This window comes from Bombina bombina, chromosome 3 (genome assembly GCF_027579735.1).
Source record: "Bombina bombina isolate aBomBom1 chromosome 3, aBomBom1.pri, whole genome shotgun sequence".
Lineage (NCBI taxonomy): Eukaryota > Metazoa > Chordata > Amphibia > Anura > Bombinatoridae > Bombina > Bombina bombina.
The window spans coordinates 481,700,569-481,714,888 of NC_069501.1; the positions used below are offsets into that span (position 1 = coordinate 481,700,569).

Consider the following 14,320-nt stretch of genomic DNA (forward strand, 5'->3'; position numbering starts at 1 on the left):
GTTACCCGTGGTCAGCATGGTAGGCGCGGAAAGTACCATCGAAAGAAGATGGTAGCTTCGCCCCATTGGCTCCTCAGCCAAGCACGTACACCAAATGTCTGAGCCTGCGGTTTCTCTCGTAATAAGCAGGATTACTATCGCGACGACGCATCATCTGTAGGGTAAAACTAACATGTCTCAGGATGGTCTAAACCCAGCTCAAGTTCCCTGTTAGTGGCTGAACAATCCAACGCTTGGTGAATTTTGCTTCACAATGATCAATCAATTGACACTTGGTCGTTTGACCTTGTAAGTGGCCTGGAGGGGTTGAGATATGGTCTTCCAAAGCCCTCTTGCCCAACCCCCTGGCTAGCTGTCTCTAACTGCCTGCTTCAGAATGTAGCCTCACCCCCTTGTGACATAACCACGCTGGTGGGGACACCACAGGGCCTACAGGGAAGAGGCATTGTTGCACTGTGGGGGTCCCCATGATCCAGGTAAGAAGCAGACCCCCTGAATAAAGAACCTGTGTTTGTCATCCATAAGGAAAGATCTGCATGAAAAGGTTTCCTTGTCATACGCATCAAAGAGGTTAAAAGGATAGTAAACGCTGAGATTTTTATATAAAATGTTTCATAGTATGTAGTAAAACAACTATGCAATACATTTTTGTTTATGTTGCCTCCTTTTTATGTAATTTTAAAAATTAAGTGTTTTACAATTTTGACAAGTAGAAGGCCACATGACAGGCTTCACAAGCCTAACCCTTCTACATATCTATCCCTAATTGGCTCCAGCAGAGAATATCCGATATGGAACTGCAAAACAATAGTAAATTTCATAACACAATTACTGTCGGTAACCGTGTCTACTCCAGTAAGGTCCTAATTGGCTCCTCCAAATAAGGCAAGTGGTTGATAGAGATTGGCTACTAAACTATTTTAGGTAACGAGAAGTTAAAGTGTCAGGAAATCCCAACATTTAAAAAAAACTTTCCAGTTTACTTCTTTTATCAATTTTGTTTTGTTTTCTTGTTATTCTTTACTGAAGGAACAGTATTGCACAACTGACAGCTATCTGAACATATCTAGTTAGCCAATCACAAGAGGAAAACGTGTGCAAGCATTAATCAGCATCTACGTAAATCTTTTTTTTTTCTTTTCACACTATGACAAGTGTGGTGCAGCCAATAGTAAAGGAGCATACACACTATATATACTTCTATAGCTAGTTTTTTTTTTTTTTTTTTTTACCTGTCAACACTATATATTTTTGGTAGACAAACCAAGGTATTGATCTAGGTCCATATTGGTATATTTCATGGCACTGTTTCACAGCCAAATGTGATCATATTAAAATAAAAAGTTTTATTTACACACAACTACTGCAGCCATAAGACAAATTATTGCAAAAGCTTCTCTTGGGTACTGTTTGTTCAGAAACAGGAGACATTTGTGGATTTGTCATTGTTTTCGGTAATTAGAAGGCTGGTAGTGAAGGGGTTAAACATGTAGCTTGTAAGGTTAATTTTAGCTGTAGTGTAGAGATTACCTTCCCATCTGACACCTCCCACCCTCTTATCCCTACCTGATACCTCCCAAACATCTCTCCTCCCTCCCTCCCTCCCTCCCTCCCTCCCTTTTTTTTTTTTTTTTAAACTTTTATTTATAACCAATAAAGGGTGCAAAGTTACAAGGTGCCTCCCCAGCCCACCTCGCAGGATGAGCCCAGGAGGCAGATAAAACAATACAAGCATTGATTTCATACGTTAACATGCATTTATCTCCAAGAATTCTCGATAGACAGTCAGTGCTCTAAAAGATAAGGGTTTGCACCACTTCCTTGGGGTTTTTAACATTATTTCAAAACAAAACAGAACCAGACAAAAAGGGGGGGGACGGAAGGGGGGGATAGATGAGAGGGAGGGCTGGATGGTAAGGGATGGGGGAGCAAACAAACTTAAGTCGTAAAAAACAGGGGAAACAGAAGGGTGGCGAGGGAAGGGGAGTCAGGGGTGGGGGAAGGGGTGGGGTAGTAGGAGATGGGGGGGCATGGCGGGTGTACGTAGACCAACAGATAACATTTCTACATGTTTCGCAGGACAAGCCTTGAGTTATCGTGGTGATCGTGAGACAATACCATAATGGGCCAATACTAGTGTTGGGTCATTTGTATTAATGTGGAGTTTGCAAATGTTGATCAGAAAAACAGTGATCACCCTTTATGGGGCACTGGTATACATTGCTGAGGTCAGAGCAAAACAAAACTAATTAATAGAAAGCCATAAACAAACCACAGCAAATACCATTTCCTAGTTTGTTATGTAATGATACGATAAGATAACAGCTACAGGCTGATAATGGGAATTATTAATACAGGTAGTGGAGCGTATATGTCTTTGAGTTTTAGTAAAATGTGTAAAGGCAAGGTGAGATTTAGAGTGGGTACTCAGCTAACAAAAAGGCTGTGAGGTACGCAGTAAGATCTCCTTATATATAGAATAAAGCAGTTACAGATCTAATTAGAGATAGGCACTAACAGCTAACTGCTTGCGAACATGTGCTCAGAAACACAAAGCCTGTAACCTAAGAAGTAGAAATGTTTGCGAGATGGAAATAAAATGTGGACACAGGACAGCTGATCTGGGCTAGATCTGTCCGCAGGAGAAAAGGTAACATTGCTTAGTGCATATAAAAACTTGAAGTAAATTCCCTGCCAAGAGTCATCCACAAACCCTTACAACAAAAATCTAGCCCACAGCTGTCTAACACAGCATTCTTATATGTATCTAAGACAAAATTAAAATTAAACCCTTGTGACGCCCGAATGGCCATCAGTAATCATCTTAAGATGTATGCATTACCCGTTTCCAAGTCAGCAGAGTTACTGAGAACGTAAGCACAGTGATGGGACTATATACCAAGCGTAACTCTGTATATTGAGATAGATCTCTAAACAGACGCATAGTTTGCAAAGTCGCATGTAGTGTACACAGTCAGGCATCGGAAAGAGGTAGTGGTTCAGAAGCTGTGTTAGAAGCAGCTGGCACTTAACGTAGATTATGTGTCGCAGAACACTGACTGTAGCTGGGTGTGTCTAAGAAGAAACAGTCATATCGGAGCCCAAACACAACCATAGAGATATACATAAACTTTTTTCCCAGAACAGTATTTCGAAACATCAAGGCATATTGACATAAGCCTCTTATCTAATTGTGTGACTAACAGGTTGCCCCTACAATATTTAACAAAGGCTGATGGTCTACGCACAATGGCGGCTTAGCAAGAATAATAATAATAACAGTCCCGGCCAGTCAGTTTATATACAAGTGTAATTGCACTGAGAATGATACCTCACACACAAGCAATTTGCCAAACTGCACAAGTACTGTATGTGGTGACCATTAGGAACCTGCAGACATATATATTTTAAGGTGTCGTTTCAGAGGGGTGGCTTTCAATAAGCATTTATTTACTTTAACATAAAATTCAGCCCTGGTATCCCCGCTACAGCATGGTGACAGTGTGAACACACTATTAAACTGCATCTTTTGCGTGACCTAAAGTCCCAAAAGTAGCGATTTCAGGGTAAAGTTTTCCCTAGCAAAAGAATCAAAAGTTTGCAGCCTTTAGATTTTGCTTTTCCTCAGTGTGTGTTATAAAAATAGCTCAGGCTGCGGTTATTGTTCAAAGTACAGAGTAGCCGGTCCAATTAGTATAGGTATTTTCTCAGCAGCCGTAGGAAGCGGCTAGATTGGGAACCACCCGGCGTTAGCCCACTTCTTCTGATTAACTCCACTACGATTTGGGTTTAGTTGATAATTCAGCAGTTATTTATGTGAGAAGGGAAAGGCTGCATCATTCTCTTGCAGGTCCCTATCACTCCGTTGGAGCGGTTCACATACAGCCCTCCCGTATCAGCCGATGCCGTCTCTGCTCCGGACCCACGATCCATGAGCCAGTAGCAGACCAGCTTGATGTAAGGGGCAATATTTAAAGTGCCACTCTCCTGAGAGACAGATCCATGGGCTTTGAGGAGCATACGCACATGTGTTGCCCTCATATGAATCGTGTGCAGGCAGACCTGTCTGAGCTGAACTGATATCAGGCTGTGTTCCATCCTCTTCCCCCCGTGTTGCTGGAAAGGGGGTGCTGCGAGGGCCACTCAGACCGAGAGGATACATTGACGGCTGACCAGGTAGTCACTTATAGCGAAGCTTCATCATGAAAATTCCTGGGGTCATGTCTCTCCATTGGTGGGGTAGGGATTATGTCCTCCTGAGTGAAAACCGCCGGGTCTAGGGAAAGAGCCGCTGAGCCAGTAATGATGGTGTTCGGTTGTAGATAAACCAGAGAAAATTTGTGCGGGTCTAGTGTGGAGAGGCAGTTCCGCATGGTCCCAGGGTTAGTCTGTGGGAGACAGGTCCTCGCAATTGCTTGGATAGTGCCTTTTAATGCTTCATAGCTAGTGACCAAGCGTTCAAATGCCGGCACCAGAATTGCAAATATCTGCACAGCCAAGTTTTTTTCTAGCTCCATTGCTCTGAGCGGAGACAGCATGTGCTATTCAAACTGTGTGTTTACTCCAAATGACTTTCCGGGGTAGAAGAGCTGGTATTCCTTCTGTCTGCTGAGTATTCCCGGACAACTTGCTTGTCAAGGGAGAGGCAGATGGCATGAATTGAAGGCTGCAATGTTGAAGTTAACATATATTTTCTTCAGAGCTGCTGAAGCTTGCAGCCATCTTGTAGATCTGCCCACCGGAAGTCCCCTCCCTTTTTAAAAAAAAATATATATATATGTTTCCTTTAATGATTCAGATAGAGCATACAATTTTTAAAATTAAGTTTGAATTTACTTCTATTATCAAATTTGCTTCAACATATATTAAAGGGACATTAAACCCAAACATTTTCTTTTATGATTCAGACAGAGAATACAATTTTAAACAACTTTCCAATTTACTTCTATTATCTAATTTGCTTAATTCTTTAGATAGCCTTTGTTGAAGAAATAGCAATGCACAAGGGTGAACCAATCACATGAGTCACCTATGTGCAGTCACCAATCGGCAGCGACTGAGCCTATCTAGATATGCTTTTCAAGAAAGAATATCAAGAGAATGAAGCAAATTAGATAATAGAAGTAAATTAGAAAGTTGTTTAAAATTGTATTCTCTATGTGAATCATGAAAGATTTTTTTGGGGTTTAATGTCTCTTTAACAATGTCCACATATGGATATTTGTATAGAATAAATGATATATTCTTGTTCATCTGCAAATGTCAAGCATTTGTGTGAATTTTTTTTTTTTTTTTTTAATTATTATTATTTTTTTTTTTTAATAAATAGGTGACACGTCAGTCTCCAAATTCCTACGTGGTCATAATGAATGACTCCTGTGTAGAAGTGGACGTGCACAGACTGAGCGACGGAGGTCTCCTTCTATCCTATGATGGCAGCAGCTATACAACGTATATGAAGGAGGAAGTTGATAGGTAAATTGATCTCCTAGAAAACATATTAAATGGCTGTGTAAAAATCTTCTAGAATTGAAGTCTGATGTTAAAAAAAAATACACCACAAAGCTATATACATATACTGGTCTGGAGGAGTCTATTTTCTTTGAAACACATTGGGCATGTTTAAAACTAAAAATTCTCTTTCAACTTTCTAATTTACTCCTATTATTAATTTTTCTTCGTTATCTTGGTATCTTTATTTAAAAAAGCTGGAAAGTAAGCTTAGGAGCCGGCCCATTTTTGGTTCAGCACCTGGGTAGTACTTGCTGATTGGTAGCTACCAAAAATGGGCCGACTTCTAAGCGTACATTCCAGCATTTTAAAATAAAGATACCAAGAGAACGAAGAATAGGAGTAAATTAGAAAGTTGCTTAAAATTGCATGCTGTATCTGAATCATGAAAGTTTTTAATTTTGACTATGCTATCCCTTTAAGCTTTTTTTTTTTATGCAAACATATTTTTAGTATATTTATCTACTGCTCTTTCATAAACATCCTTATAAACATGTTGAATACTGTCCTCTTAAACAGACATGAAAGCCAACATTTCATTATATCTGTCTTTGTTATCAAATTGTCTTTATTAATGAGCATACCTAGGTAGGTTCAGGAGTGTGCACATATTTGAAGAACTATATGGCACCGGCTGTGTGACATTTTTTTTTAGTTTTTTTTTTTACAAGGTTATATTATACATTTTGTAGTAATAGGTGGCAGCAATATCTGCACATTTTCTAACATAGTTAAAGGGACATGAAACCCAACATTTTTCTTTCACGATTCAGATAGAGCATGTGATTTTAAACAGCTTTCTTATGATCAAAATGTATTTGTTGTCTTGGTATCTTTTGTTGAAAAGCAGGGACAAATGCTTATGGAGCCAGCTCATTTTGGGAGCACTATATGGCAGTAGTTTTGCAAGATTATTAACCATTTACAAGAGCACTAGAGGGCAGCACAATTTCCTGTCATGTAGTGCTCCAGATGCCTACCTAGGTATTTCTTCAACACAGAATATTATGGGAACGAAGCAAATTTTATAATAGAAGTAAATTGGAAACTTTTTTTAAATTGTATGCTCTGTCTGAATCACAAAAGAAAATGTATTTTGGGGTTTCATATTCCATTAAAAATATGGTTGCAAAACTGCTGCATAAAGTGCTTCTGACTCTGCTTCTGACGCTGCTCTTGATACTATCTAGGTATGTTCTTCAACAGAGAATACCAAAAGAATAAATTCAATTTGATAGAAGTAAATAGCAAAGTTTTTTTTTCTTTCTTTTTTAAAAATATGTTTGCATGGAAATAAATAAATAAAAGCGGTTTACAATTAAAGAGACATAAAACCGTAAACTGTTCTTTTATGATTCAGATAGAACATACAATTTTAAACATACTTATATTATCAAATTTGCTTCATTCTCTTTGTATCCTTTGTTAAAGGAGCAGCAATGCACTACTGGGAGCTAGCTGAACACATAGGTTCAGTAATTTTAAACAACTTTCCTCTTCTATTATCTAACTTATCTAACTTTGCAGTGGTTAAGGTCCAACAATGACCTGCTCCTTGCGTCCTCTACCATCACCTCCTTTCATGCTAGACTACAGGACGTCTCTCGTGCGGCACCAACCCTCTGGAACGCACTTCCTCAAGCTGTCAGACTTGCCCCTAACCTCTCCTCCTTTAAACGTTCCCTAAAGACCTTTTTGTTCAGGAAAGCTAATTACCCGACTCATTAACAAATGAACTTCACTTACCTAACAGTTGCTCTCATCTATCTCCACACTAACATCATTCTCACCTTTGCAGTCCCCACCTCCTGTTTCCCATCCTCCTACCCATCTAGATTGTAAGTTTCCACGGGAACAGAGCCCCCAATTTTTCCTTATAAGAAATGACAAGATTATGGAATTAAGACCAGCAGTATACCCTGATTATTGTGTGCTTTAACATCTTTACAGGTATCGTATCACGATTGGAAACAAAACCTGTGTGTTCGAGAAGGAGAATGATCCCTCCATTCTGCGCTCTCCATCAGCTGGCAAGCTCATCCAGTACGTGGTGGAGGATGGTGGCCACGTGTTTGCAGGACAATGCTTTGCCGAGATAGAGGTATGATACAAAGGGCCATGTTTTTTTTATATATATATACACACATAAACTTATTTATTTATATTTATATATATATATATATATATATATATATATATATATATATATATATATATGTGTGTGTGTATCAATATATATACATTGACTGCTAAGTCCTATAACTGCATTATGTATGTGTTTATGTTTAAATGCCTACATATGTAATTCTCTGTATACATGACAATGAGCAGTAGGTTTATTCCGCAGATGAACATTTGATAGAAGTAAATTTGATTCTTCATGAAAGGCACCAGAAATGTAGGACATTAAACTGATTCTAAATAATGTATATCTCTTTAAAGGGACATGAAACCCAAACATTTTCTTTATGGTTTCAGATAGAGCATACCATTTTAGGCAACTTTCAAACTTATATTATCAAATTTACTTCATTCTCTTGGTACCCTTTGTTTAAGGAGCAGCAATGCAGAACTGGGAGCTAGTTGAATACATCGGGTAAACCAATGACAATAAACATATGTGCAGCCACCAGTCAGCAGCAGTGCATTGCTGCTAAAGTGCCTACATAGGTATGCAAATCAATAAAGGATACCAAGAGAGCAAAGCAAACCTGATAGTTGAAGTAAATGTGTTTCTATCTGAATCATGACCGAAAAAAAATCGGTTTCATGTCCCTTTAATACTTTGTACTGTTATATTTTAATGTTTTCCCAATGATCCATTTTACCTCCTGGAGTGTATTAACTTGTTTGCAAATAGTTCCTATACCTTTATTTCGTAATTTGAAATATCTTATTTTTATTGTTGTATCCCTGACTGTACAGAACATTTCTGAGCAAACATTGAGTATATAAAAGTCACGCAAACAAGAAGCTACAGAACAAATGACACTCCCAGTGGGGCTGAATAAAACACACCAGAAAAATGTTAAGTGTGGTACATAACATAGATGTAAGAATGCACTCCTAATGGAGAGGGAAATGGATATATATTCTCCTAATGTGTATGTATGAATGTATATACACTCATATGTTGGTTACTACTAGTAATATATATATATATATATATATATATATATATATATATATATATATATATATATATATATATATAAAACAATCCCAATAGATGCTATATACAGTGGGGGAAAAAAAGTATTTAGTCAGCCACCAATTGTGCAAGTTCTCGAACTTAAGAAGATGAGAGAGGCCTGTAATTTTCATCATAGATATACCTCAACTATGAGAGACAAAATGTGGAAACAAATCCAGACAATCACATTGTCTGATTTGGAAAGAATTTATTTGCAAATTATGGTGGAAAATAAGTATTTGGTCAATATCAAAAGTTCATCTCAATACTTTGTTATATATCCTTTGTTGGCAATGACAGAGGTCAAAAGTTTTCTGTAAGTCTTCACAAGGTTGTCACACACTGTTGCTGGTATGTTGGCCCATTCCTGCATGTAGATCTCCTCTAGAGCAGTGATGTTTTGGGTCTGTCGCTGGGCAACACAGACTTTCAACTCTCTCCAAAGATTTTCTATGGGGTTGAGATCTGGAGACTGGCTAGGCCACTCAAGGACCTTGAAATGCTTCTTACGAAGCCACTCCTTCGTTGCCCGGGCGGTGTGTTTGGGATCATTGTCATGCTGAAAGACCCAGCCATGTTTCATCTTCAATGCCCTTGCTGATGGAAGGAGGTTTGCACTCAAAATCTCACGATACATGGCCCCATTCATTCTTTCATGTACACGGATCAGACGTCCTGTTCCCTTTGCAGAGAAACAGCCCCAAAGTATGATGTTGCCACCCCCATGCTTCACAGTAGGTATGGTGTTCTCTCTCCTCCAAACACGACAAGTTGTGTTTCTACCAAACAGTTCTACTTTGGTTTCATCTGACCATATGGCATTCTCCCAATCCGCTTCTGGATCATCCAAATGCTCTCTAGCATACTTCAGACGGGCCCGGACATGTACTGGCTTAAGCAGGGGGACACGTCTGGCACTGCAGGATCGGAGTCCCTGGCGATGTAGTGTGTTACTGATGGTAGCCTTTGTTACGTTGGTCCCAGCTCTCTGCAGGTCCCAGCTCTCATTCACTAGGTCCCCCTGTGTGGTTCTGGGATGTTTGCTCACTGTTCTTGTGATCATTTTGACCCCATGGGGTGAGATCTTGCCTGGAGCCCCAGATCGAGGGAGATTATCAGTGGTCTTGTATGTCTTCCATTTTCTAATTATTGCTCCCACAGTTGATTTCTTCACACCAAACTGCTTGTCTATTGCAGATTCAGTCTTCCCAGCCTGGTGCAGGTCTACAATTTTGTTTCTGGTGTCCTTCGACAGCTCTATGGTCTTCACCATAGTGGAGTTTGGAGTGTGACTGTTTGAGGTTGTGGACAGGTGTCTTTTATACTGATAACAAGTTCAAACAGGTGCCATTAATACAGGTAATGAGTGGAGGACAGAGGAGCCTCTTAAAGAAGAAGATACAGGTCTGTGAGAGCCAGAAATCTTGCTTGTTTGTAGGTGACCAAATAATTATTTTCCACCATAATTTGCATATAAATAAATTCTTTCCAAATCAGACAATGTGATTGTCTAGATTTGTTTCCAGATTTTGTCTCTCATAGTTGAGGTATACCTATGACGGAAATAACAGGCCTCTCTCATCTTCTTAAGTTGGAGACCTTGCACAATTGGTGGCTGACTAAATACTTTTTTTCCCCACTGTAGTATAAAACATGTAGCTAGAGATGAGCTCGAAAAAAGCAGATTACAAAAGTACAAATTTTAATACAAGAAATAACATATGGAGTATACTATTATATAAAATATACCAATATTGTATGAATACAAATCCAGCACTAGAACAGTACTTATAAAACGGTTATTAAATATAAAAACTGGACATCCAGATAAAATGAAAGTGCATTGAAAAAATAAATATAACGATCGTTAAAAATATGTGTACACGTTTGTAGAGCAGTTTGTCTAATAGACGATAATGCAATGCAAGTCTCGTTGGTTCTGACAAATGAATATTATTGGAAAAGTACCTGGACGCTACTCACTCTTCGTTGAGAGTGGTAGCGTTAAATGGTGGTGGTAAACACTGTGGTATGGAAGAGGGAATGGATAGTCTCTCAAACAGAGTGATAGGAATCACTTAAGTTTTCGTCCGCTCCTACGGCACATTAGTAGCTGAGTCTTCTCGAACCGCTCCTATGACTGATGTGGCGGACGCGCCTGGAAGGGCGCTTCACTTCCGAGTTACTTGTAGGCATCACGTAGATAGGGGCGTCAAATTGCGATCAGCTTTGGATTCATTCCTATTCCTTCCTATTGTTACAGCTCTGATCTTGTCCGTTCTTCTATGAAGTCCTCCTCCTGTGGAAGTGTCTAAATAAACGCCAAAGCGAAAACTTAAGTGATTCCTATCACTCTGTTTGAGAGACGATCCATTCCCTCTTCCATACCACAGTGTTTACCACCATTACACATTTTTAACGATCGTTAATATATATTTTTTCAATGCACTTTCATTTTATCTGGATGTCCAGTTTTTATATTTAATAACTGTTTTATAAGTACTGTTCTAGTGCTGGATTTTTATTCATAGAATATTGGTATATAATAGTATACTCCATATGTTATTTCTTGTATTAAAATTTGTACTTTTGTAATCTGCTTTTCTTTCATTTAATTGGCAAGAGTCCATGAGCTAGTGACGTATGGGATATACAATCCTACCAGGAGGGGCAAAGTTTCCCAAACCTCAAAATGCCTATAAATACACCCCTCACCACATCCACAATTCAGTTTTACAAACTTTTCCTCCTATGGAGGTGGTGAAGTAAGTTTGTGCTAAGATTTCTACGTTGATATGCGCTTCTCAGCATTTTGAAGCCTGATTCCTCTCAGAGTACAGTGAATGTCAGAGGGATGTGAAGGGAGTATCACCTATTGAATGCAATGGTTTTCCTCACGGGAGATCTATTTCATAGGTTCTCTGTTATCGGTCGTAGAGATTCATCTCCTACCTCCCTTTTCAGATCGACGATATACTCTCATATACCATTACCTCTATTGATAACCGTTTCAGTACTGGTTTGGCTATCTGCTATATGTGGATGGGTGTCCATTGAAATTGCTTTGCCAGCAATTTCAATGGAGTTTTGGGAAAAGATCCCCAAAGTTGATGGGGCTATCTCAACTCTTGCTAAACGTACTACTATTCCTATGGAAGATAGTACTTTTAAAGATCCTTTAGATAGGAAACTTGAATCCTATCTAAGGAAAGCCTATTTATATTCAGGTCATCTTCTCAGGCCTGCAATTTCTTTGGCTGATGTTGCAGCTGCATCAACTTTTTGGTTGGAAAATTTAGCGCAACAAGAATTGGATTCTGATTTGTCTAGCATTGTTCGCTTACTGCAACATGCTAATCATTTTATGTGTGATGCCATTTTTTATATAATCAAAATTGATGTTAAATCTATGTCTTTAGCTATTTTAGCTAGAAGAGCTTTGTGGCTTAAATCTTGGAATGCTGACATGACTTCTAAATCCAGATTGCTATCTCTTTCTTTCCAAGTTCTGGATCTGAAAATTTTGAATCATTATGTAAGAGTACCAATGGTGACTATAAGGACTATTCTGCCTTTTTTTTCAGCAAGGACATTATATGTCCACAATAGACTTGCAGGATGCATACCTTCATATTCCGATTCATCCAGATCATTATCAGTTTCTGAGATTCTCTTTTCTAGACAAGCATTACCAATTTGTTGCTCTTCCTTTTGGCCTGGTGAAAGCTCTAAGAATCTTTTCAAAGGTTCTCGGTGCCCTACTCTCTGTAACCAGAGAGCGGGGTATTGCGGTGTTTCCTTATTTGGACTATATCTTGGTACTAGCTCAGTCTTTACGTTCTGCAGAATCTCACACAAATCAACTAGTGTTGTTTCTTCGAAAACATGGTTGGAGGATCAATTTACCAAAGAGTTCCTTGACTCCTCAGATAAGGGTCACCTTTTTAGGCTTCCAGATAGATTCAGTGTCCATGTCTCTGTCTCTAACAGACAAGAGACGTTTAAAATTGGTTGCAGCCTGTTGGAACCTTCAGTCTCAGTCATTCCCTTCAGTAGCTATGTGTATGGAAGTTTTAGGTCTCATGACTGCAGCATCGCACGCGATCCCCTTTGCTCGTTTTCACATGAGACCTCTTCAGCTGTGTATGCTGAACCAATGGGTGCAGGGATTATACAAGGATATCGCAATTAATATCCTTAAATCCCAATGTTCGACTATCTCTGACTTGGTGGTTAGATCACCATCGTATAGTTCAAGGGGCTTCTTTTGTTTGGCCAACCTGGACTGTGATCACAACAGATGCAAGTCTTTCAGGTTGGGGAGCTGTTTGTGGATCTCTGACAGCACAAGGGGTTTGGAAATCTGAAGAGGCGAGATTACCAATCAATATTTTAGAACTCCATGCAATTTTCAGGGCTCTTCAGATTTGGCCTCTCAGAGAGAACCATTCATTTGTTTTTAGACAGACAATATCACAATTGTGGCATATGTCAATCATCAGGGTAGGACTCGCAGTCTCCAAGCTATGAAAGAAGTATCTTGGATACTTGCTTGGGCAGAATCCAGCTCCTGTCTAATTTCTGCGGTTCATATCCCAGGTATAGACAATTGGGAGGCAGATTATCTCAGCCGTCAGACTTTACATCCGGGGGAGTGGTCCCTCCATCACGATGTGTTTTCTCAAATTGTTCAGATGTGGGGTCTTCCAGAAATAGATCTGATGGCTTCTCATCTAAACAAGAAACTTCCCAGGTACCTGTCCAGGTCCAGGGATCCTCAGGCGGAAGCAGTGGATGCGTTGATACTTCCTTGGAGTTATCAACCTGCTTATATTTTCCTGCCTCTAGTTCTTCTTCCAAGAGTGATCTCCAAAATCATCATGGAACAATCGTTTGTGTTGCTGGTGGCTCCAGCATGGCCTCACAGGTTTTGGTATGCGGATCTTGTTCGGATGTCCAGTTGCCAACCTTGGCCACTTCCATTAAGGCCGGACCTTCTGTCTCAAGGTCCGTTTTTTCCATCAGGATCTCAAATCATTACATTTGAAGGTATGGAAATTGAACGCCTAGTGCTTAGTCAAAGAGGTTTCTCTGACTCAGTGATTAATACTATGTTACAAGCTCGTAAATCTGTTTCTAGAAAGATTTATTATCGAGTTTGGAAGATTTATATTTCATGGTGTTCTTCTCATAAATTCTCTTGGCATTCTTTCAAAATTCCTAGAATTCTACAGTCCCTTCAGGATGGTTTAGATAAGGGGTTGTCTGCAAGTTCCTTGAAGGGCAAAATCTCTGCTCTTTGTGTTTTATTTCACAGAAAGATTGCTAAACTTCCCGATATTCACTGTTTTGTACAGGCTTTGGTTTGTATCAAGCCTGTCATTAAATCAATCTCTCCTCCTTGGAGTCTTAATTTGGTTTTGAAGGCTTTACAGGCTCCTCCTTTTGAGCCTATGAATTCTTTGGACATTAAACTACTTTCTTGGAAAGTGTTGTTCCTTTTGGCCATCTCTTCTGCTAGAAGAGTTTCTGAATTATCTGCTCTTTCTTGTGAATCTCCTTTTCTGATTTTTCATCAGGATAAGGCGGTTTTGCTGACTTCATTAAAATTTTTAC

General features: G+C 39.3%; 1 protein-coding gene across 1 annotated transcript in view; it reads left to right on the plus strand.

The window, feature by feature from the left end:
* The window catches only part of ACACA (acetyl-CoA carboxylase alpha), a 1,007,059-nt gene that overhangs the window by 236,013 nt on the left and 756,726 nt on the right, over positions 1–14,320 (plus strand). The window contains exons 17-18 of the mRNA XM_053706820.1: positions 5,330–5,475; positions 7,462–7,612. Of these exons, the coding sequence (XP_053562795.1) occupies positions 5,330–5,475; positions 7,462–7,612 (297 nt within the window). The remainder of the gene's footprint in view (positions 1–5,329; positions 5,476–7,461; positions 7,613–14,320) is intronic.